This window comes from Pezoporus wallicus, unplaced genomic scaffold (genome assembly GCF_028554395.1).
Source record: "Pezoporus wallicus isolate ANWC-B61680 ecotype Strahan unplaced genomic scaffold, APGP_CSIRO_Pwel_v1 contig_6217, whole genome shotgun sequence".
Classification (NCBI taxonomy): Eukaryota; Metazoa; Chordata; class Aves; order Psittaciformes; family Psittacidae; genus Pezoporus; species Pezoporus wallicus.
In genome coordinates, this window is record NW_026637336.1 from 59537 (window position 1) to 82051 (window position 22515).

General features: G+C 45.8%; 1 protein-coding gene across 2 annotated transcripts in view; it reads left to right on the plus strand.

Moving 5' to 3' along the window:
- MCF2 (MCF.2 cell line derived transforming sequence) overlaps window positions 1–22415 on the plus strand; it is a 56174-nt gene extending 33759 nt beyond the window's left edge. For both annotated transcript variants that reach the window (XM_057404854.1, XM_057404855.1), the window contains 18 exons: window positions 18–189; window positions 3104–3192; window positions 3739–3827; window positions 4063–4129; window positions 5955–6070; window positions 6183–6252; window positions 6614–6706; window positions 7353–7445; window positions 8392–8517; window positions 9278–9499; window positions 11837–11929; window positions 12847–12925; window positions 13412–13475; window positions 14329–14435; window positions 14517–14629; window positions 14904–15016; window positions 16483–16583; window positions 20475–22415. In XM_057404854.1, the coding sequence (XP_057260837.1) occupies window positions 18–189; window positions 3104–3192; window positions 3739–3827; window positions 4063–4129; window positions 5955–6070; window positions 6183–6252; window positions 6614–6706; window positions 7353–7445; window positions 8392–8517; window positions 9278–9499; window positions 11837–11929; window positions 12847–12925; window positions 13412–13475; window positions 14329–14435; window positions 14517–14629; window positions 14904–15016; window positions 16483–16583; window positions 20475–20515 (1848 nt within the window). In that variant the 3' untranslated portion in view covers window positions 20516–22415. The remainder of the gene's footprint in view (window positions 1–17; window positions 190–3103; window positions 3193–3738; window positions 3828–4062; window positions 4130–5954; window positions 6071–6182; window positions 6253–6613; window positions 6707–7352; window positions 7446–8391; window positions 8518–9277; window positions 9500–11836; window positions 11930–12846; window positions 12926–13411; window positions 13476–14328; window positions 14436–14516; window positions 14630–14903; window positions 15017–16482; window positions 16584–20474) is intronic.
- The last annotated feature ends 100 nt before the right edge of the window (window positions 22416–22515 follow it).

The following is a 22515-nucleotide window of genomic DNA, read 5'->3' on the forward strand; positions in this document are numbered from 1 at the left end:
TCTCTCACTCTCTGCAGTGCCAGATACAGTCAGTGCAGGTCAAGCTTGAAAACGTCCGAAGCATGTTTGAGAACCGCCAGTCTTGCTTCAAGAAGCTGCTGGATAAACACGTGCGGCCCGTCCAATTGGTAGCCCCAAGGCCAGAAAATCCACCCAGATCAAAATCACCTCTGTTCTCCCCTAAACACGGTAAAATATTTTACATTCATGGTGTTTTCAGATGATATTTTTGCCTTTGGAAGAGTAAAGCTGAGGATGGTTTTGAGAAACCAGCTCAGCCGTGCTGGCTGATCCAGAGTTGTTGGGTGATGCTGAATGTATATGAGATGATTTATTGTCTTCCCAGTTTTGTGTCCTGCCTCATGTGGAATGCATTTTGGGTTCCCATACGTGTGTGAATAATAGGGCTGGTTGCTTGGTGTTTATTTTCACTTCCTACTCAGTGAAACAAGAGAGTTGTAAACAGCGTGTGCTTCCAGTTCTGCTTTACTAGCATCCTACTGAGCTGAACACTGGTGAATTAGTACTACAGGGAGAAAGGCAAGGTTTATAAATGTATTAGCACACCTATTCTCTGTGACTGTCTTGAGCTGGAGCTGACATGAAGTTAGGCTGATGTTTGTAAAGGAGCTTGGAGAGATGAGGAGCTCTAATCTCATGAACAGAACTGAGCCGGATGCTTAATTCCCTTTCATTCCTCAAGGATGTCTTCCTTAAATCCCAATTGTGGAATAATTAATACCCATAAAAGTACAGATTCTGGTTGAGCTGAGGGCACTGTTCTGCCCTGCTTTTGGTAATGGGATGTGCCACAGTGTTAGCTTTAAATGATAACATTAAAGCTGCAATCCTTGGCAGTATTGCAGTATTCTGAAGTAACATCCATGTATTTTAAACCAGGGACATGCTGTGTTTTATGGAAATATTAAATTGGGTGATCTGAGTGCAGAAAGCGATGAAACATTTGTGTTTTAACACAGAATTTTTATGATGAATTAGTGAATATTGGTATGGGGGACTGTAGCAGGTATCAAACAACAGTAAATGTGGCTCCAGTCCATAATGTGAATAGCCAAGCTAGTGGAGGGATGGGGATGAAAGTAAAGGCAGTGAGGGGCATAAACTAGTTGAGATGCAGGCCAGTGCAGCAAGTAAATCCCAGATTTCCTCTTCCCAGGCTGAAGACCATGCTGCCTTCTGATCCCTTTTCCTCAATGAGAGAAAGTGCTCTGAGTCTTTAAACAGGAGTCGCCCATTACCTAACAGCTTACCCAGCTTTCTAGAAACAGGAAAGCATTAGGGAGGAAATACTGACTTAAAGAGCAGGGGTAAATGGGTGGCCACCTCCGTGGGATGTTGTGAGACCATCATCAATTGGCTAGACTCATTTCATGCCTTTATGGGATGAACGTTCTTCTTGCAAATGCACTCAGTTGCCTGCAAAGCACCGGTATCCTCCATTAATCCTCTTCCTGAAAGAGATGATCAAGTGTGTTGAAATGAGCATAGCCAGCAAGCAGGGAAAGACAAAAGGCTCCTCTTTGGAGAGATCATGCAGAGAGAGCATTTAATAGGACCCCTGTTTGATACAAAACATCAAACTGCTGCGGGCCTGCTGGCGTGATGTGCAGTGTCAAAGACACATGCTGGGCTCTGATGGGAGTGCTTTGAGATGGATGGGTTTTATGGCATGGATTGAAACCAAACCACCTCTGAGCATGGTACTTTTGTCCTCTTTTTCTTTCTTTCCTTTGTTTCTCCCCCCACACCCCTTCTTTTTCTGTCTGAGGACAGATGCTTCCTCTTTCATCTCTACCTTGGATTTGAAGCCTGTCTGATAGATGTGGGTTTAGTTTTGAAACTGCTTTTTTTGTGGGGGAATGAAAGAGTAAAGCTGCCCTATCCTGAGCCATAAAACATAGTGAGATGTGCAGAAGTGGTACAGGAAGCTGCAGCAGAGCCCTAGTGATGGAGTAAATTCGCTCCTGCAGCAGAACACCGAGCTACAGCTGATGACCATCTCCTGTCTCACTTCCTATCGGTTGTTCCCTTCCTCCCAATGGGACCACTGGCAAGTCCTTGCTGCTTTTGGGTCTTCCTGTCTGTGATGGGTCACACCACAATGCATGCTTCCAGTCTGCTCTCCAGCACCCACATCTCTCTCCTTCCTCATGTGGTGTGTTTACACGTGGAAGTCTAAGGCCTTGCGGTGTGATAATGCATCATAGCTTTATCTTACAGCAGCCCTATGTGAAGATGGGGGCCCTGTTTTCCATGAGGGCTTGCATTCCTCTGCATCCATTTTTCTCCCTACATACTCTGTTTAACAAAAGATGGCTCTTCACTGTCAGCCCTCTCCAAACCTTCAGTGTAGACACAGCTGCTGTTGCATTTGTGTGTGCTGTGATGCCTTTTTCATCCTAATGGAAAGATAGTTCATTTGTCCAGTTAATTCTTTGTTTTTCCTTTTCTAGCCTCTTTTTTTCTCTCTGTAAAGAAGGTGAATGTTGCACATCAGAATATGTTCAGTTTTGGTCCATCTCAGAATTTGGTGCAGCCGCTGGCATGTGGAGCTGTCACTGAGGCTGGAGAAATCCATTATTGCTGGTTTTTGTTGGGGAAAAAGACCCTTTGGGTGAAGAGTTGCGACATTTACTACTCAGGATTAAGAAGTATTTGAAAGATGCTGTATAAGTATTACAAATCATAGTTAGTTATTAACAATAGCAATAAACTCTTCTAAGGTGGAGAAACAGTTTATACAGCTGAGCATCTTGCCCTGCAGTCATAAAAAGACTTTAAACCAGTATCCCAGTAGGTGCTTCATCCCTGGCAGTGTTCAAGCCAGGTTGGGCAGAGCCTTGGGCAACATGGTCTAGTGTGAAGTGTCCCTGCCCATGTCAGGGGGTTGGAACTGGATGTTCTTAAGGTCCTTTCCAACCCAAACCACTCTGATTCTCTTATTCTATGATTCTCTTCCTAGCTAACTAACTATTCCTTCTTAAAACACATCCCACTTTTCTTTGTGACTTACTAGTTCCCGTGTGAGCCATCTCCTTTGCTACAGATGCACATGACACCTTTATGTTTTCTTCTGCCCAAGGTGTGGATTTTAATTCCAGTTTGAAGTTTTCATTTGATCTGTCTCTCCCTGGGAAGAAAACATCAAGAAAAACCCCAAGTTCTCGCAAGGTAAAAACTGTTCATGTGTTTTATGCACTGAAGAACTGAAACCCTTCTAAAAATTGGTTGTATTTAGGCTTTGGATTTGAGGATGCTCTTTTTTATTTCCTTTAGAAACCCAAACAAACCCTAAACCCTTTCATATCCATATGGTTTAGTTGGATTACTCCAGTACCTGAGATCTATCTTGGATTATTTTTCCAAGTCACACGGACTGATTTCCTATGTGTTATTCCCTGGATTTGCTCTTTGTATAGCAGAGGTGTCTGTCACTGGACAGGAAAAACTGCCCATCTGCTGATGTTTCTCCTATGAGCTACTGAATTACGTTACCAGTGTTCCCAGCTTTTATGTAGCGAAGCATTTTCTGGGAATATTTGGCTGTCCATTATGTTCTATGCCCTACAAAAGCTGTATGTCGCAAAGGTTTTCTTAAAAGGAAGCATATTCCATCCTTTCCTTAAGAGTTCCTATGCCAACATCAGGGGCTGGGCCCATCCTGGCTCTGCATGACCTCCCTGCAGCTCTTCCCAGTGCATCCCATTTCTCTTCCAGATTGAAGTCATGCACGACTACCAGGAAAAACGGAATTCCTTGCAGTATTTTATTTCAGACAGTGATGACAACTTAGATATACTAAAAGGGTAAGTTTTAACCCCGTTTGCATCACTCAACGTGATGCTTACTTCTGGCCAGTCCTTGCCCCGTCCGTGGGTTCCTCCAACTGGATGTAGGGCTCACCTCTTGTGCTTTTACCTGTTTTATCATCCCTGTGTTGGTTGTTCGGGAGGTCACGCTATGGTTTGGGCCGGTTGAGCTGCGCCGTGGGGTTTTTACGCACATAAAGATGATAGAATTCTCTTTCTTTCTGTATTTTAGCCATGTCATAAATGAGCTTATAGAAACGGAGAGGGTGTACGTGGAGGAGCTCTTCACGGTTTTGACGGTGAGTCACTTCTTCAGGTTGCTCATTACAGTTCCCTGGTGGCTTGCACAGGACAGAACCTGCCACCCTCTCAACCCAAGCAGAGATGTGGTGGGGCAGGTTTCCACCAGACTGTCAGATCCCAAGCTAGTTATAAATGTTCATGGTTTTCCTCCTTAGGCTTTCTTTGTTGGAGGCATCTGCAGGAACAGTTGGTGTCAGGATGAGCTTTTCATCCAGAATGAGGGAGAAACCTTCTGTTTGTACACAGAGGCACTGGTAATTTATCAGTGCCTGGGGAAATGTACAAAAAGCTGTGATTTTTGTAACTATTCCTTCATTTCCTTTACCTTTTGGAGGCAAGGAAGCTTGTGTTTTCTTCTTGGGAGAATCCTCTCCTGAGTTTGTGAACATAGAATGCACGTTTCTTTAGAAACCAGCTTATAATTTCTCATCCTCCCACTTTAGACACTTCTAATGTATTCCAGTAGAGCTCTTGCTGATGGCCAAACCAAGCTGGCTGTTAAATAGCTCTCTCCCTTCATGTTTAACCCAGGAGCAAGCAGGGTATAAATCTGTCGGGCTCCAGGTAGTTACATGTCATTGCTCTGCACTGATGTTTGTTGTGTTGAACCATGCTCTGTGTGATAAAGCAGTTGGCAAGCGCACAGATTTATTGCTGTGCATATTGAGTCTAGATAGAGAAATATGGACAGATAGACTAAAGCTTTCTGAAAATAGTGTTTCCTTTAAAGGGGGCAGCCTGCTTGCAGTGGGTAAATATAAATGACTAATTTTCCAGTTATCTTCTCCTGCATCCTTAATCAACTACAAAAATGCCTGCTTGGTGTAAGGAATACTGATTCCAACCACAGTGAGTGTGAGAGATTAATTTGGAAGGCCAGAGAAGATGTGCTGTACATACTGAATAAATTCTTATGAACATTCTTGCTGCTCATGTTAAAAGGGCTTCAGTTCTTAGTGTGGCTTTAGTTCCCTGTGCAATGCTTAGTGACTAGTGTGGCCAGCTTGAGCTGTGGCTAATGGCCACTTCATGTCTTCTTTGTGGTGATGGTCCTGAGCTCTGACCATGCCTTCTCCCTACCCTACAGTTAGGGTGTTTACCCATTTTGGTGATGTTTTTGCATTGGTGTGATGATGTGATGTTACCAAGGGGAACTTGGCATTATTTCCTACTTCCACCCAACAGTTCAGAGTGCTGTGGTGTGGTTTCTAGCTCCTCCCTGGTTTGGGAGGCTGTGGTATCAAGAGGGTTAGGGAGCCACAGAGGACAGAGATCGCGAGGCATCGAGGAGTGCAAGACCCTAGTGTTCAGCAGGTCTTACACAAGAGCAGGAAGCCTGTTGATTTTGATACTTGATCTCAAGCTGTCTCTGCCTTGTGACAAGCCACCTCCTGCACTGGTTCTCGTGAGGTTGTGTGTAACTGTATACCCCAAACATGTTATCACTCCCCTGTTACGTGGTCATAGCAGCAGATGTGTTCAACCCAGACAAGTGTTCCTCTGGGAGCTCTCCCACAGCCAGGCCATAGCAAGGAGAGAGCGGATGAGATTTGCCTTTGGTAGATAAAGAGCATCTCTGCAGTGCTGTCCAGCCCCATGGGAGTCATCCTAAGCCTTTCCCTGCTGAACCACAACTGTTGTTCCCAGGGACTGAAAGACAGGGGTTTGGATGCAAAAATAGGGAAATAAAAGGGTTGTTATATGTTGAAACAAAGCAGATTGTACTGAAAGTCTGTTCATGTCCCCTTTTCGTCTGCCTTCGAGGAGATGACAGGCCAAAGCCTTACCAACTGAGTGATGAGCCCCTTTTGCATCCCGCAGGGCTACAGAGCTGAGATGGATAACCCTGCCATGCTCATCCTCATGCCTCCTGTGCTGAGGAACAGGAAGGATGTCCTCTTTGGAAACATGCCTGAGATATACGACTTCCACAACAAGTATGATGCTGGCTTTATTCCCATCTGTATCAGACTGATTTCCTAGACAATTCGGTACCCAAAGCGTACCTTGCTCACCTCTGCATTTTGCCTCTTCTCCCATCTCTTGCAGAATTTTCCTGCACAGCTTGGAAAGCTGCCTGGGAGCACCCGAGAGAGTGGGATTTTGTTTCCTAGACAGGGTGGGTGACTCATTTTCACATATAAAGCAGGCTGGAAGGCCAATGTTTCTCCTGGTTTGTCGTACTCTGAGACATCTCAGTTATGCCAGTTGAGCGGGATGCCTCTGATGCACAACACCACCAGCAAGACTGGGAGCGTGGGTGCATGGCCAGCAGCAGATGGGGCGAGCAGCAGTCGTGACTACACTGTGGTCTGCTGTGATTCCCAGCAGTGAGGTGTTTTAACCCAAGCTCTGTGACTTTTAGATGTTGAAGCTGGCAACAGAGAGAAAAGCAAATGTACAGCTTGGGTGTTCGTGTGGTTTGGCTGCCCAGCAGGCTTTGTGCATGTGAGTGACTTGCCTTTTGGCTTCCCTTGCAGAGAGAGGATTTCCAGATGTATGAGAAGTACTGCCAGAACAAGCCCCGGTCGGAGTCCCTGTGGAGGCAGTGCTCTGAAAGCACCTTCTTCCAGGTGAGCTATTTGTTCCCATTGAGCCAGGCATTATCCTGGGGCGCTCACTTGTCCCAGGCACCCTCCTCAGCATCCCACGTGTTCTGTTTACTGCTGCATGGATACCTCACAAAGACAGCAGTTGGAGTTCATTGTATACAAGGATTTTAAGGGAAGTCCATTCTTTATATGATTTTAAATGTTTTATAAAATTCCTTTACTTCCAGGCAGCATATGACTTTTTTACATGAAATCTTTGGAGTCATTAAGCCATGCTGTTGGAATCATAGGATCACAGAATGGTTTGGGCTGGAAAGGATTTTAAGATCATCCAGTTCCAGCCCCCTGCCATGGGCAGGGACATCTCACACTAGACCAGGTTGCCCAAGGCTTTGTCCAACGTGGCCTCGAACACTGCCAGGGGTGGAGCATTCACAACTTCCCTGGGCACGCTGTGCCAGCGCCTCAGCACCCTCACAGGGAAGAACTTCATCCTTATCTCCAACCTGAACTTCCCCTGTTTCAGTTTGAACCCATCACCCCTTGTCCTATCACTACAGTCCCTGATGAAGAGCCCCTCTTCAGTCTCCTCATAGGCTCCCTAGGAATAACTGGTAGGAATAACTACTGAATTGGTTCAGAACTTACTCAGAATTCTTTGTTCCAGGAATGCCAAAGAAAACTAGAGCACAAACTTGGGCTGGATTCCTATTTGCTCAAACCAGTGCAGCGCCTGACAAAATACCAATTACTTCTGAAGGTATTTCCTCTTCTGTTGTTAAAGGGCATCAGGAGATGATAGATTTGTTTGCCGCTTCATTTTCCAGTTGAAGGTTACCTGTAAATCAGCACCAAGCTCTAGATTACATGTTGCTTATCTTAGGATTGATTTTCAGTGAAGATGAAAACTCACAGAGCTGAAAAAGGAACAAGTGCTTTGAACAAGCCATTCTTTAAGGGGAGGAAGACTGAATCTGTTCAGAGACGCAAAATGATAAAAGCACTTCTAAGCAAATGGAATCAGAGATGATCATAAGAGTGTGATGACTGAAATACATGAGACTGATGCATCTCTTCTCCTCGAGTTGTTACAGTGCCTGTAGTGTTTAACACATTTATTCTCATGTCCCCTGTCTGAGGCAAGGCAGTGCTGTTATTCCCACTTGGTGAAGTGGCAATAACACTGGGGTAGTGCTTTCTGAACCCCACCTCTTGAATGAGAGATGAGCACACAGGAAGCTGTAAGTGGACACAGGAGATCAGAAATGAAAGTAGTTTTATATCAGTGGTGTAATTCCCTAATCTGCCTTCCATTTATTCACTTTAAGGCTCTGGGTTTTATAAATTCTCTTCCTTCTGTTTGCTGCAACCTCGTTTGAAGGCATATTGGCAGCTAATGGAAAACCTGAGCCTCAATTCCCCTTTCTTACCAAGCAGGGAAACACAACACAAAGAGCTCAGATGAGCGTGATGCTGCTTTATAACCTGACACCATCCTTAAGAAAACCCAGCAAAAAAGGGCCGTGCTTCAGTGCTGTGTCCCACACCTCATACTCATTGTAGTTTAGTGTGAGTCTTGTTTCTAATGACATGACAAAAGAAACTCAGTCAGTGTAGGTTGCTCTTGGGCACTGGAAACCTTGGGCGAGATGGCAAAGTCTGCTTTGTTCAAGTGCAAACCTGTGCTCTTCCGTTCCTATTTTCAGGAGCTGCTAAAGTACAGCACGAGCTGTGATGGAGTTCAGGAACTTCAGGAAGCTCTGGTTGCAATGTTGGATTTACTAAAGTCGGTCAATGACTCCATGCATCAGATTTCAATAACAGGATATGATGTGAGTAGACCCGGGTGATGAGAGATGGGATGATGCGTTGGGAATAGATAGAGTCCCAGAATGTATGAGCTAAAAGCTGTATTAGAAGACCTACAAAGTGAATGGGGTGATAGAGCTCTTACAGGTGACAGTTTTCCATGTGATTTGGGAAAACGGGCACATCCAAAGGACCTATCCAAGCCGCACAGTGCCCACATTTGCCACCTGGTGGCTCTTGAGAGTATTTTCCAGCATGCATCTTGGTTCTGACCTGGGATGTCTTCATTCAGCATTTAACAAAATGCTCCTTGAGGTTGATTTTGACCCCTGCCTATTGAAGTGGTTGTCTTCCCTAGGGCTTCAGGGAAGGGTGAGTGCTTGGCTTTCTAAGCTGCTGGTCTCAGTCCTGGCCTCTGTGAGAAGTCCGTCTTCTGAGACCTCAGTTCAGGCTCCAATCTCATCTGCCCTTTCCCACTGATGTAGCCCTTGGTCTGGACTTCCATAGGATATGAAGAGCTTTCCTATCTTCCTAGTTTTCTACTTACTGACTTGCATCCCTTTACACAAGACTGGCCACAGCCCTGCGTCCAAGACCTCTGCTTCCCTGCTGGCACCATGCCCTCACTCCCAAAACATCATCTGATCTTTCCAGGAAGACCTATTCTTAGAGCAACGTGCCTTGGAACAGAGCTGGCCCCATCACCTGCCATTGTTTGGTCAGTCCTTATGTATCAATTGATGGCTTTTTCTTGCTTGCTTTTATTCCTCATGCTCTCCCCAGGGTGACCTGAGCGAACTGGGGAAGGTGTTGATGCAAGGATCGTTCAGTGTTTGGACAGGACACCGGAAAGGCCCCACAAAAATGAAGGATCTTGCCAGGTTCAAGCCAATGCAGAGGCATCTCTTCCTGTACGAGAAAGCCTTGGTCTTCTGCAAGAAGCGAGAGGAGCACGGAGATGGATATGACAAAACCTCATCTTACAGTTTTAAGCACTTTTTGAAAGTAAGGACTTTTTACTTGGGGCCATTGCCATGTCTGCTGTAAACCAGGAGCCCTGCAGACCCAGAGAGTGCTTTCCCTCTACCACAGTGGTTTGTTTTCTGCTGTTAAGGGCTGTAATGCCCCATATGAAAGTGCTGTGTCCATGGTTGTACTAAGCTGTGAGGACACCCATAGCTGAAGCAGCAGCTGGGAGAGCCTGTGGTCTCTGGAGGCACAAATGTGATGGGATCTGCCAGGGACGTGGAGCTGTGGGCAAGTCCCAGGGATGAGAAGGTGCCTTTCCCACTGCCCTAATCTGCTTTCCAGGCTTGGATACAAGGGCATGAAACCAGGGAGGCCCTTTGCATCTTCCATCTGGGAAGCTCCTCATGCTCCTGGTCCCCAGGGCTATCTCTTGGGCTGGGGTCTGCCTGGCTGCTTGGGAGCCCTATTTCCCAGCCAAGAGCATGCAGATAAGTCTTCTTCCTCTCTCATTGCCTTTCTCCTTTGGCAGGCTCTAACTGCAGCTAAAAGTACAATTATCAGATGAAGAGCAAAATATGAGGGGCATAAACCCCTGTTAGCTATAAATGCTAACTATTATCAATGCAAATCCCAAACTCCTCCTCCAAAATGGACCTTCTGGCATACTGTGTGTGATGAGCACTTCTAACATCTTGATAAATAAACCCCCAGTATGGATTTATCTTAAAATGGGGGAAAAATGGCACTTGGAGGCTGAGCCCTCAGAGGCTGCAGGTCCCTGATCTAGCAGGGTCTGGGAAGGAGATGCCACGAGTAGCCAGAAAGCAAAATAGATGCGTCTGTGCATGTTACCCATCGTGTATTAAAAGCAAATCCCAGGCCATATGTTAAGGTACTTCAATGTTTTCCCCAAACTGCATCATTTTCCTTCTGGAGATCTTGTTTTCCCTGGAGTACTTGTTTTACCAGACGTGGTTTTGAAAGAACTGAAGAGGCAGATTGGGGAAAGCCTGCTTGGAGGGGAAAACCCTGCCTTAGAAGGTCCAGGCAATGTGGCCAGGGTTTTGCTTTGCCTCAAGAGGGCTCATTTTCCAGTTGTTTGTGGTGCCACATGGAGAAGTTGGGGTTAGAGAATCCATGGATGCTGCAGGATTGCATCCGCACGAAGCCATTTTCAGAATTGCTGTCCTGAAGGCAGAATAATTTCTCTGGAATGTGACATTTATTTGATTCATGGTCATATCAGGGAATTGTTTTTCATTGCAGGAATGTTTTCTTGGGATTCAGAATTAAAGCAAGCTGTTGGGTAGAAGCTGTGTCACTGGATGTCCGTAACACAAACAACAGAACCCCTTAGGACAGTATTTGACACGCTATGTAAAACATCCAGTGGTCAATAGCTCTTCAGCTGGGATTCAGTAGCTTACAGGGTGCAGGTTCATAGCTCACTGTGATGGCAAGGAAATCAGTGCCATATACTACCATGGCAGAGGATGCAGATGAGCTTTACACTGACCCAGCATGGTCTGCACTGCAGTGAACAACAGATTACTGAGGACAGTAAATCCTGGCCAGAGGGAGGAAACTGAATTTCCAGTTCCACTAACATGAATGAATAGACCTTAAATATGTCTGTTCCTGACACTTTTCTTCACTTCCTCATAGTGGATCATTAAAACTTCTAATACCTTGATGCCTGGGTAGTGATGCTGGAGCTTCTGTAGAAACTGCTGCGCTGAACAAGATGCACAGTGCTTGCAATGACTGGATGAAGTGCTCTCTAGGCTGCCCTTTCTGCATCCTTCTAACACTGTCTTTTAAGTTTTCTAGGTTTTTATAAAATCAGCATGAAGCCTGATGCAGCTTCCTAAGGCATCATGGCACTACACTGCGGATCTCTAGGCTTAGGTCAGAGACTGAATGAAGTTGACCTGAAACTCCTGAAGGACCTAAGGGTGTCACAAATGGGGTTTAAAGGTTGCTGAAGGAATGAAACATGAAATTAAAGGGAGAAAATAATAACATGGCAGAAAAAGAATGTATGTAGAACAATAATGTGCCATGCATTGATAGAGCTTCATATACCCCGTCTGAGAAATTGCATGCTGGAAGTGGTATGAGATGACTTTTCAGTTTGCTCGACTGACTGCCGAATGGAAAGTCCCCTGAGGTCCATTGGTTGGTTTCAGAAAGCATTTGCAAGTACAGCAAGCTGGTGGGAAGTCAGATAATGACTTTCAGTTGCTCCTGAAATGAAAGTTGATGGAATGTGTTAAATAGGCTGAAAACAGATTTGTTTGATGTGCTGGAAAGAGCCTGGGTTCGTAGGGAAAAGGGAGAGGTTTTGATTTTGGGGTTCTTTTGGCTTTGCAGATGAATGCAGTTGGAATAACTGAGAACGTGAAAGGAGATCATCGGAAATTTGAGATCTGGTACAGTGGGAGAGAAGAGGTCTATGTCGTGCAGGTTGGTAGCTTCAGAAACCGGGATATTTGTGCATGCTTTCAACAATGTTAAAGAAATGCCTCCCGTTGATCTTTATGGCATTATCAGCCATTTAACTTGTATTTCTTCTTCCTCATTCACAGGGAAGCTCTTCCCTGTGAGGGTGTTGGGACATGGGCACAGGGTGCCCAGAGAAGCTGTGGCTGCCCCATCCCTGGCAGTGTTCAAGGCCAGGTTGGACACAGGGGCTTGGAGCAAGCTGCTCTAGTGGAAGGTGTCCCTGCCCGTGGCAGGGGCTGGAGCTGGAGGAGCTTTAAGGTCCCTTCCAAACCAAATCATTCCATGATTCTATAATTCTCTGTGCTCTGCTACAATTAGATGTCAGAACTACTCCCAGAGCAAAGTCTTAGCTTCTATGGTGCAATTTCCAGTAGTCTTTTGACTTACCTACAAAATAGTAACTCAACCAGATTCCTTCCTGCTTGCTTTGATGTGTTTTCTTTCCTTTTGTAGCATTTTAAATAGAACTCTATGATGATGGAATGTTTGTCTAAGGGGGTGTTCAAAGGAAAACCCATAGCTTTCATTGATATATTTTTTCCTCTGTGTTACAAAAACAGCAGCCGGCTTACATTCATAAAGCAGTTGTACGTAGCCAAGTATATTCAAAAGGCAGATTTGGCCCTTCAGGTATTTTGTCAGAGGTACAATGCATGCACACGTGTGCTATTGCTGCACTTCTTGTGTTGTACTGATGGCTCCACAATTTCCACTGTGTTTCGCCTTTGTAATGAGGATCATAAGTGTTAAAAGGTCAGGAATGGTTAAAATTTAGTGGTGGCTTTGGATAAAAAGAGATTTCGGATAATTACAGCATAGAAAAGTAAGGTTCTATACAAACATTATAATGGATGCCTCTTCATTTTCTCTTCTTCCAGGCCCAGACAGTAGATCTGAAGATGGCATGGTTGAATGAAATCAGAAAAATCTTGTTCAAGCAGCAGGAGCTTATAAAAGGTACCTTTTTGACCAATTTCTCTGTGGCAGAGCCTTCCCTATTTTCACATTGCTGATCTTCAAATCCACTCATTCTCACCAGAGAATTGATTTTCAGAAGCAGCCTAGCAGCGAGATACTGGAGTGAAGTCTTACACAGGGAAATAACATAACCTGGAGCAGTTGAGGCCAGGTGCTTATGTGAAAATGAATTACAAAAGTGCAATTTCACATTTGTTATCATAGGCTTAATTCAGCAAATCCATAGCAGATGCCTAGTTTTAAGCATATTATAATTTTCAGTAGCTTGCTCGCTATTGAATTTGTGCTAAGATGCCATCTTAATCATAACTAAGTCTGTGCTTTGCCAGAGTCCCTGGGTCTGTTTTTCTCTAAACAGAAATCACTGGGGTTGTATAGAAGGTCTGACCTTTAAAACAATGCTTCTAGACTGATGGTTCCTAATGAAAGAATTGGATGTTAAGCTGGTGTTTGTCCTCCCTGCAGTGGAGAAGCAGCAGCCGGGTTTGTGCCCAGACCAGCTCCCGCTGTCCTCCCAGCTGAGTGATGGGTGAGTCCCAAGAGCAACTGTTCTTCTCCTCCTCAAAAAATGTAAACCAGACCCCCTGCAGTCCTCATCCAGCTCTGGGACAGAAGCACAAGAGGGATGTGGAGCTGTTGGAGCGAGTCCAGAGGAGGCCATGGGGATGCTGCGAGGGCTGGAGCAGCTCTGCTCTGGAGCCAGGCTGAGAGAGCTGGGCTGGGGCAGCCTGGAGAAGAGAAGGCTCCTGAAGGGGAGACCTGAGAGCAGCTCCAGTGCCTGAAGGGGCTGCAGGAAACCTGGAGAGGGGCTTGGGACAAGGGATGTAGGGACAGGCCAAGGGGAATGGCTTTAACCTGCCCGAGGGCAGACTGAGATGAGCTCTTAGGCAGAAGCTCTTCCCTGGGAGGGTGAGAAGTGACCCCAACGGTATTTGCCTTTGGCCTGTGCTGCTGGGGCCGTGCTGCCTCCCGTTGCCGCGGGGAGCTGGTCCCCAAGGCAGGATGGGGAAGGCTGCGGCGTTGGGCATCAGACTGCCCAGAGCTCTTAGGCAGAAGCTGTTCCCTGTGAGGGTGCTGAGACGCTGGCACAGGGTGCCCAGAGAAGCTGTGGCTGCCCCGTCCCTGGCAGTGTTCAAGGGCAGGTTGGACACAGGGGCTTGGAGCAAGCTGCTCCAGTGGAAGGTGTCCCTGCCCGTGGCAGGGGTTGGAGCTGGAGGAGCTTTGAGGTCCCTTCCCTCCCAAGCCAGTCTTGGATTCTATGATGTACTGTTATTATTTCTGACCCTGTTCTATAAAAGCTCATGGATTTTACGTTCATTCATAAAACCAAGCTAAGTTTGATTTCTTTTTCGTTCCTTTACTTTTCTGTTTGAACCCCTCAGAAAGCAGCAGAGAGCCTCCATAAGCTCAGAAGAGAATGACTCAGAGCGCACCAGCCCAGTGATGCTTGACAGTGGTCTCCCGTCCCCCCAGAACAAGCCCAACAGAAGTACGGACCCTTCCCCTTCCTTCGGGCCGTGCTTTGCAGGTGCTGGGGTACCCCCAGCCTGAGCTGCACACTCTCTTGCAGGCTGGCCAGGAATGTCCCAGTCCTTGGAGATCTGCGAGGGGCTGGAAGAGTGGTCCGGTAACCAGTACCTCTCCAACTGCTCAGACACCGAAGAGGAGGATGGGAACCAGCTGGTTAGTACCAGAGATGCCATAGTCCCAGTGCCGGGGTGCTGCTTTCATTATCTTGCTTTGTTTTGCTTCACTGCATAATGGATGTGTCTCGTCCAGGACTCTCCTATTTCCCACTTCTCAACGTGGGGAATGGGGAGATGTCTAAGCCGCAGCTTGAAGTAATTTCTATTAAGGTGGCTGATAGGGCTCCATTGCGTTCCCTGAGGCAGTCAGGAATAACAGCTGTGTGATAGGAAATGCAGCTAAATAAGATCATTTTGTCTTACTGCCACAGTCTCCCGGAAGGTACAAAGCCCTTGCAGACTGCAAGAGGAGAGGATCAGAGGACCTGCTGGTGAAAAACGGGGATGAGATTCAGCTCTTGCATGAAGATGGTGAGGGACAGTGGTAGGTATTTTAAGATGACTTTGCCTTATCTCTAAGAGAGATACAGGCAGTGCTGTGCAGCCTCTCTTGCCTGGTGATACACTCATTGCAGCTTCTGATTCAGTTTTAGACTATTCCAGAAAGCTGGAGAATTCATTCCCTTGCCAAGACTAGAGGCCATATGCACTGGCTTGGCTGGGAAAACATGTGAGGACCTCTCTTGCCATGGGTGATCTCTGTTTTACCAATGTCTTCAGAGCCCTGCTTCATGATGCTTCAAGGTTGAGCTCTTTGCCCACCCAGCTTAGCTGCTGGCTGTGTTCCTCTGGGCTTATCAGTAGTAATATTGAGTAATTGCAGGATCTTTTCCTCCCTCAAACAGCTGTATGAGTGTTAACCTGTTAATGGCTGTGGACCACCATCCCTCTGCTGTATTTAAAGCTGTGGCTCACAAGATGACAGTGCTGTGAGGGCTGCCTGGGCAGTCACCATAGCCAGGCTTCTGCCTGTTGAACCATCCTTGTCTCTGAGGGCAATGTGCCCTCTCCTGATTATTGTGGCAATTTGGCTGGTTTCTGGCTCTCCCTTCCGGGGTGATTCCTGACTAGCTCTCATCAGCCAGCCCAGGCTCTTGGTAGGAGAGCACACAGCATGTTGAGGCTGTGTTTGAGATGTGGGAAGGGTGATGTTAGCAGGAGCCTGGATCAGATTGGCCCAGTCACTAGCCCATAAATGCACAGACATGGAGCCCTGTGGAGGATTCCTGGCTGACATCTTCAGCCCTTGCACTTCAAGGGCAGTTAGAATGGAATGAATGAAATAGTAACAGACTATTTTAGTGGGAAGAGACCTACTGTGATCATCTGGTCCAGCTGCATTCTGCAGAAGCAGGTTGCTGTTAGCAAAAGCCAGATGTAAGGCATCTCAGTTTTGCTGGATGCTCACCACCCCTCATGGTGTTTTTGGCCAGTGCCAAGCAAAGATTTCTCATAGATTTCTCATACCAAACTTTTCTGTTAGCACATATTTCACTGCATGAGACAGAGGGATGTCATTTATGAGCATGAGTATTTCCATCTGCCTCAGTCTTGGCTTGAATTTACTTGCAGTATCCTGATTAAATCCATCCCACCAGTCTAGCTCAATAACAGCGAAGCGAGGGAAGTTATTGCCCTTGGCTCCATCAGTAGTCAATAGAAGAAAACTGGTACCTCTGGAGGCCTCAGGCAGAATAATGTGTGCTCTGGAGAGCCTTGTTCCTCTCCATTGACTAGAGAGGGGCCCAAGGCACCTGTGCCTATGTAGGCTTTTTAATTAGGTTCCTATATTTAGGTGAAAAGAACACTTTAAATGCACACCCAGCTCCTGTTAAAATGCTTCCCTGCTTTGAACACAATGTTGGTCGCACCCAGCGTTGTGTAGTGTGCCCATATTGAGCTGCTCCTGGGCTGGTTTGCTGCTTTTCCTAACGCCGTTGTCGTTCCAAGGTTGGTGAAAAACCTCAACAGAAGAAAAGAAGGCTGGATTCCTGTGCACAGCCTGCAGCTGGTGGTCGGCGACTGCAGATTTCGGAATGCCAAAGTCACAGGTATCATGTAGCACGCCTAGCAGACGTGTCTTGTAACTCCAGTCAGGTCTTTTAAGCCATTCGCATTACACTTGATGTACTAAATCCGGCTGCATATGCCTCTGCAGGAAAAACCAGCAAGCAGCTGCTCCCGAAAGCCTGCAAAAGTAGTCAGTTAAGCTTTTATTTTGCTGTTTGTTAACACCTTAAGACACTTACGTGACTTTAGGCACTAGTAAATTAAAAGCAAGCATTTAAATACGTAGATTTCTTTGCAAGAGCGCTGGGTAGAAGATCGGGGAGAAGAGATGGAGTCTGAGCAGGGATTCCCGGGACTGCTTTGCCTCCTCGCTGCTGTAGCTCAAATCCCATGGGAATAGGAGGTGTCTAGGCAAAATCTCCTCCTGCTGCCAAAGATGCCATGGCCTGACCCCCAGCACTTTAAGGGCAATACTTCATTTCTGCAGCCTCCCTTTGCCCTCATTGCTGCCTGCTTGTTAGAAGAGCATTTGTAATAGACAGGTTACCAGGTTTTGGCAGAAGGCTTCTAGTCTCAAAAATCCTATTGCTCATTTTCTAGCCATAAATGTACATAGAAATAGGCAGGGAAGCATAACAGAGGACACAAGAAAATGCCTTAAGAGCAGCCTGTCGCCCTTGCTGTGTATCACCATCACCGCTCCATGTGTTGCCTCATTGCCATGCTGTCCGCTGGGAACGGGAGACCAGGGTTTGCCATGGGAGAAGCCCAGAAAACCCACATAGATTTAGTCCAGTTAAAATAAAGATACACTCGTTTTGACCACGTGAAACACATTTTGCAAGTAGAGTTCTTTTTGAATACGTCCTCTTTGTCAGAATCTATTGTTTTGTTGAGCATGAAGGAAGCCTTCTTAAAAGGCTTAAAATCCCAGTCAGCTCGTGATGCTTTTCCAGTGTATTTCAGTGAAATCCTTCTTATATAGGAAGGTATTTTCTATCCCCTTTGATGCAGGGCAATTGAATTTCACAGATTAGAGGTTTTCTGACTGTATATAGGGGGTAGCTTGTAGTGGGATCTCAGTGGGGCTGAGAGGACTCCCCTTGGCACACTCCCACCCTGGAGTACTGTGTGTTGTCTTCTCAGCAAGCCTGGGTATCACATCTCGCTGAGTCCTGGACCAGAGCCTGGGCAGGAGTGTTCTCCAGTCATAAATTCATCTAGAAAACAGTGTTCAAAGTTTGCCAGCACCCTGATGTACTTTTTCAGTGGTTGTATCCCCCAAAGCCTAGAGACTCACAGCTCCAGGCTGCTTTATAATGTTGCTGGATGAGGATTTCACAGGGCAAACCCACAGAGAGCTCCTCCTGTGAGTCTCAGGTGCTTTGCAGTCGTGTTGCACTGGGCTTTGTTTTCCCTGTTAAGATGAAGCCTGTTCTCTCTCCCTATTGCTGATGGTGTATGCAGTCTCCAGGCATGATTCTAATTTTACATGCACTTCAGGCAATATTGTAGGATGAGGTAGGATGTTTTCCTAGAGCTATTCCTAGAGCTTTTCAGTGATGTGTCCTTATAGCCATAATGTACTTGCACTCTGAAAACTGATTTTCAAACAGTACCTTTGCATTTAGCAATTCCCTTTCCTCTATGGGCTGGTCATTTTATACTGCAGGTGACTTTGTCCCACTGCCTGCTCAGGGATGCAGTCTGGATTAGGCTCTTTCCTGCTTCTTCAGAAGATGGAGCTCTTGCCCCAGTATGGCAGAGGCAGAATTAGGCAGCCAAGCTTGTAGAGCAAAGTAGGGGCAGGAGGGAGCACTGTAGCCCTCAGACATTAAGAGCTGTTTATGCTGAAGTGCTGTTTTGCATGTAAGCAGGGTAAGCTTGATTAACATGTCGGGTCCCCAAGAGCTTAGAGCGTGCTGGGGTCACTTCAGTGCTGGGATAGATGCAGTCTTGGCCCTTTATAGGGTAGTTGCTCTGTTATTGCTCAGCTCCAGGTCCCCACAATAAATAGAAATCTATCTCCAATGCCAGAATTTCACAACCAGAATCCATACAGACCTGAGATGTGAATGTTTTTCAGTGCAAAGCCTTTAGATGAATAGATGAAATGGTTCTCTTACCCTAACATGTTTTCTTACATTTATACTGAGGCCCTAACAGAAAGCTCCCACCACAGGATGGCTGATACCCACACGCTTCCAAGCTGTTCCTCTCCCCTCTTGCAAATTATCCCAGTGTTGAGCCAGTACAAACCGTAATGAAGTTGCAGGGAACTTTCTGCTGCCCAGTTTAAGTTATCAGGTGTGTATTTGGTCAATGCCCTGCTCCCCTACCATTGCCAGCCTTGCAAATCCACCATGCAGCCTGTGTGCAGAGCTCAGCTTGAAACACCCAAACGCATCCACAGGTGATTTCTCTTCCTTCCCTCACATGGTTGCACAGATAAATGTCCTTATAGATGAGTGGTTACTATTGGCAATGCCATGTAACTGTTGATAAAGAAAGCATTTTGATGCATATCTCCTTTTGCAAAGGAGGAAACCTTATTAAGCTTTATGTACATCTTGGCTTGCATATAAGCTATGAAGCTGTTTGGATGGAAGATAGCTGGCTTGGAGGTTGTTTTGAAAACCACTTCTTGTGTGCCTCTTCTGAGAGGAGTCCTTGGTGCTTTCTTCTGAATAGATTTATCCTGTCTCCTGTGTGAATCCATGGTGGATTTTTTAGGGGGGAAGGAAGAGTAAAATAGAGCCAAAGCATTTGCAGCTTTTTTTCACCTGGCCTTTAGAAGCTGGGTAGAGAGAAGGGCAAGCATCCAGTTTGCACACGCTGCGTGGAGGTTGCATGAGACTGGTTTATTTTAGAGAGAGCAGGAAATAGAGTAGCCTGAAAAAAAACAGGAATTCAAATGAAAAATGGGAGCAGTGATAAATGCCTTTGCTTATTATATATATAAAAGAAATATTGCTACAACTTCCAAGTTCTTTTAAGCAGCAAAACACGTTCCATGGTGGGATTTGACTAGAGCCCCAAGGCAGGGAGCATTCAGAGCAGGTACGGGAGGATGTTCCATGCTAAGGGGCACGCACCCACTTGACTTAAGGAGGATGCAGGCTCCTGTTCTACACGCCAGACCCTCTCCTAGCTTCTTTTAACACCCCACTTGCTAAATCATCTCTTCCAAGCCTTAAGGGGATCCCCTGCATGTGCTCTTGCAATAAAGCTGAGTAAAGGTTTCCCCCACTGGTAGTGCCTGAAGGTCCAAGCTTGCATGTCTTCTGCTCCTGCTGGCCAGGGCGGTGGGGATCGAGTCTGCTGAGCTTGAGGAAGCCCCTTCTGCAGCCTGAATCTGCCCTATAAGGGTGTCAGAGGTGGCTGATCTCTTGAGCTCCTGTGAGCTGGCATGAGCATGTTGGCTGAAACGCACCAGTTTTGCCTAAGTTCCACTTAAGATGCCATTTGTAGCTTTGCAGATGTAGCACAGCTCTTTGCACTAGAACTCATGCACTTTAACATGCAGCCACAGGCTTTTGTATGTATGCGGGGTCCATTAGAAGTACTGTCGAGTTCTTTTGGGCCTTTGAAACGTAAAGCAGGGTCTCCTTGTCCAACCCAATGCCAGCCAGCTTTGCAGAACGGCTATTTCCTAATGCTGTAAAAAAGCCTGACTAAATAAGGAGTCTAGAGAAGACACTGGCTGGTCACACTGTGATAATCAAGTGATAGGTGATGGAAATGAGTCAAACCCTGTGGTCCTGCCCTAGGCAAGGCTCTCACTGAAGCAAGTGAGAGTTCAGCTTGTAAGGAGAGCCACAGGAGAGCACTTGGGTTTTTTACGCTATACAAATGTTACGTGATTGCAGGGAACAATGTATTTCACCGAATAAGATGCTTTAATATTAACATCGTTCTTCATTACTTTATAGATGCCGCCCTGTGTAACACGAGAAAGTTTAGTTCCCCTTGAATTAAGGGTGAACTAGTAGCATCCCATTTTCGATGCTCTTTGGAAGCTTTCAACTAAGTGTTACAGAGAAATAACACAATAGTTGGAGTTGTCCTGTACTGTTCATCACATTCACAGACCTCCACAGCTTCATCTGCACTGAACGGGACCGGGGTCCTAAGCAGCTTCTCATAGTCATCAAGGAAGCCATTTCTGCTCTATCACTTTGTTCTTTCCTCTCCTCTGGAAAGTACAGTGTTTTGTTCATTTTACCTGCTGTTTTCCCATGGCATTCATCACGTTTCATCAGAAAAGTACACTACAGTTCCCTGACACTTTGTTTAGATGCTTGAAATTTCCTCTACAGGTCGAAGGCTTTACCTCCATATATTAGCTGACCACTGCTGAAGTTGCAAATAAAAGAGTTGAGGTTTGGTAAACCAAAAACCCATCACCACCAAAAAAAAAAAATAGCAAACAAAGCAGCTCTGTGTCCTGTTGGATTGAGTTTTATGGCTGGGTTTTTCTTAGCTGTGTGAATGTAATGTTCTGTAAGAGCATCATCTGGCTGACTCACACATGAAGATGCAATAACACTCAAGATCGTCTTTTTGCACTTAGGGCCTGACTCCAGCCCCTTGCAGTCAGCCCCATTGATTTCAGTGAGGTTTGGATCAGGTCAAACTGACAACTCAGGGTTGTCACCAATCACTTAGGGTCCCAAAGCATCCCAAGGCTGAAACCTGTATTGAGCAAGTGTTGAAGTTTACATTAAATGTATGTACTTTTGGAACACGTGCCATAAATCCAAGTTAAATGTCCATGTTTGCACTAAGGATGTTCTTGTAATTAAGACTGTACTTTTCAGCATCTTTGACAATAACGTATCTATTGAACTTTTGAGAAAGAAAACAGCATCTTGAACACTCACCGTTTAAGTTGGTGTTTCTTTGTCTAGTTTTGCTTTTGTAGAACATAGGTACAGGTGGTTTGAGTTTTAAGCAGATGTGTGCAAAGAGCATCTGACTGTGTCGAGAGCAGGGTTAATAGTTTGCATGTGGTAGTGAATTTGCTCTGTCCTGTCAAAATGAAACGCTTTATACCATGGACTGAAGGGGGACCTTGATGATCTGACTCTGATTTGTGATCCAGGGGTTCTTAGACGCAGTCCCACTCTGTTAAGTTCAAACGCATTGGGGTTGGGTTATTTGGTGACCTTATTTGTATGGGGGAATCACTGACCCACTTGATGGCTGTGGATGCCCGAGGGGGTTCCCCACCACACTGGCACTCAGCAGTGGGCTGGTTCCAGTTTGGGTGGCCAGTGTTGTGGGTAACCCCCATACACGCTCATAGATGTGATCAGTTGAGTATGGACTGAGCAGGAACGGGAAAGATCCCAGTGTTCTTCAGCCACTGGCAACCACAGCAGAGGGTTTGAAGTCACTGATGGTTGTTTCCATCCACATCAAAACTGGTCACAATGCACTTGATAGGTGGAAAACCAGGAGTGTCTGCAATGACTCTTGGGGCTGTTATGAGTGGTAAGGATTCTTGTGGTAAGAGTACACGTTTTGAGGTACCACTGTAAATACTTGTCTCAAACATAGCACACATTGCATATTCGATGGTTTTAACCTTTTTTGTCTTCCATAGTTTTAAATCTGAGCTTTTCCTAATTTATGAGGTTGATCAGTTCTGCCAATCTGAATGTACAGTCTGAGGTTTTTAACATTTGAAACTTTGCACACGACATGGTACCTTACCTTAAGTATGCTGTTGAAGTAGGCTCTTCGTGTATAGGGGTAAATCACAGTGGAGAGTTTTCTCTGACTGCAAGTTGAAATGAACTATATTGTATATGTACCTGTAAAAAAATGTGTTAAATCTATATTTAAAGATTAAAAACTTGTTAAATAAATTCATCTGGGAATACGCAATTCTGTCCCAGTAGAACCTCTGCTGTGGAATTTGAGGGGAAAAAAGTGATTCTCACAGTATTGGTTTTATTTAATTTCTTT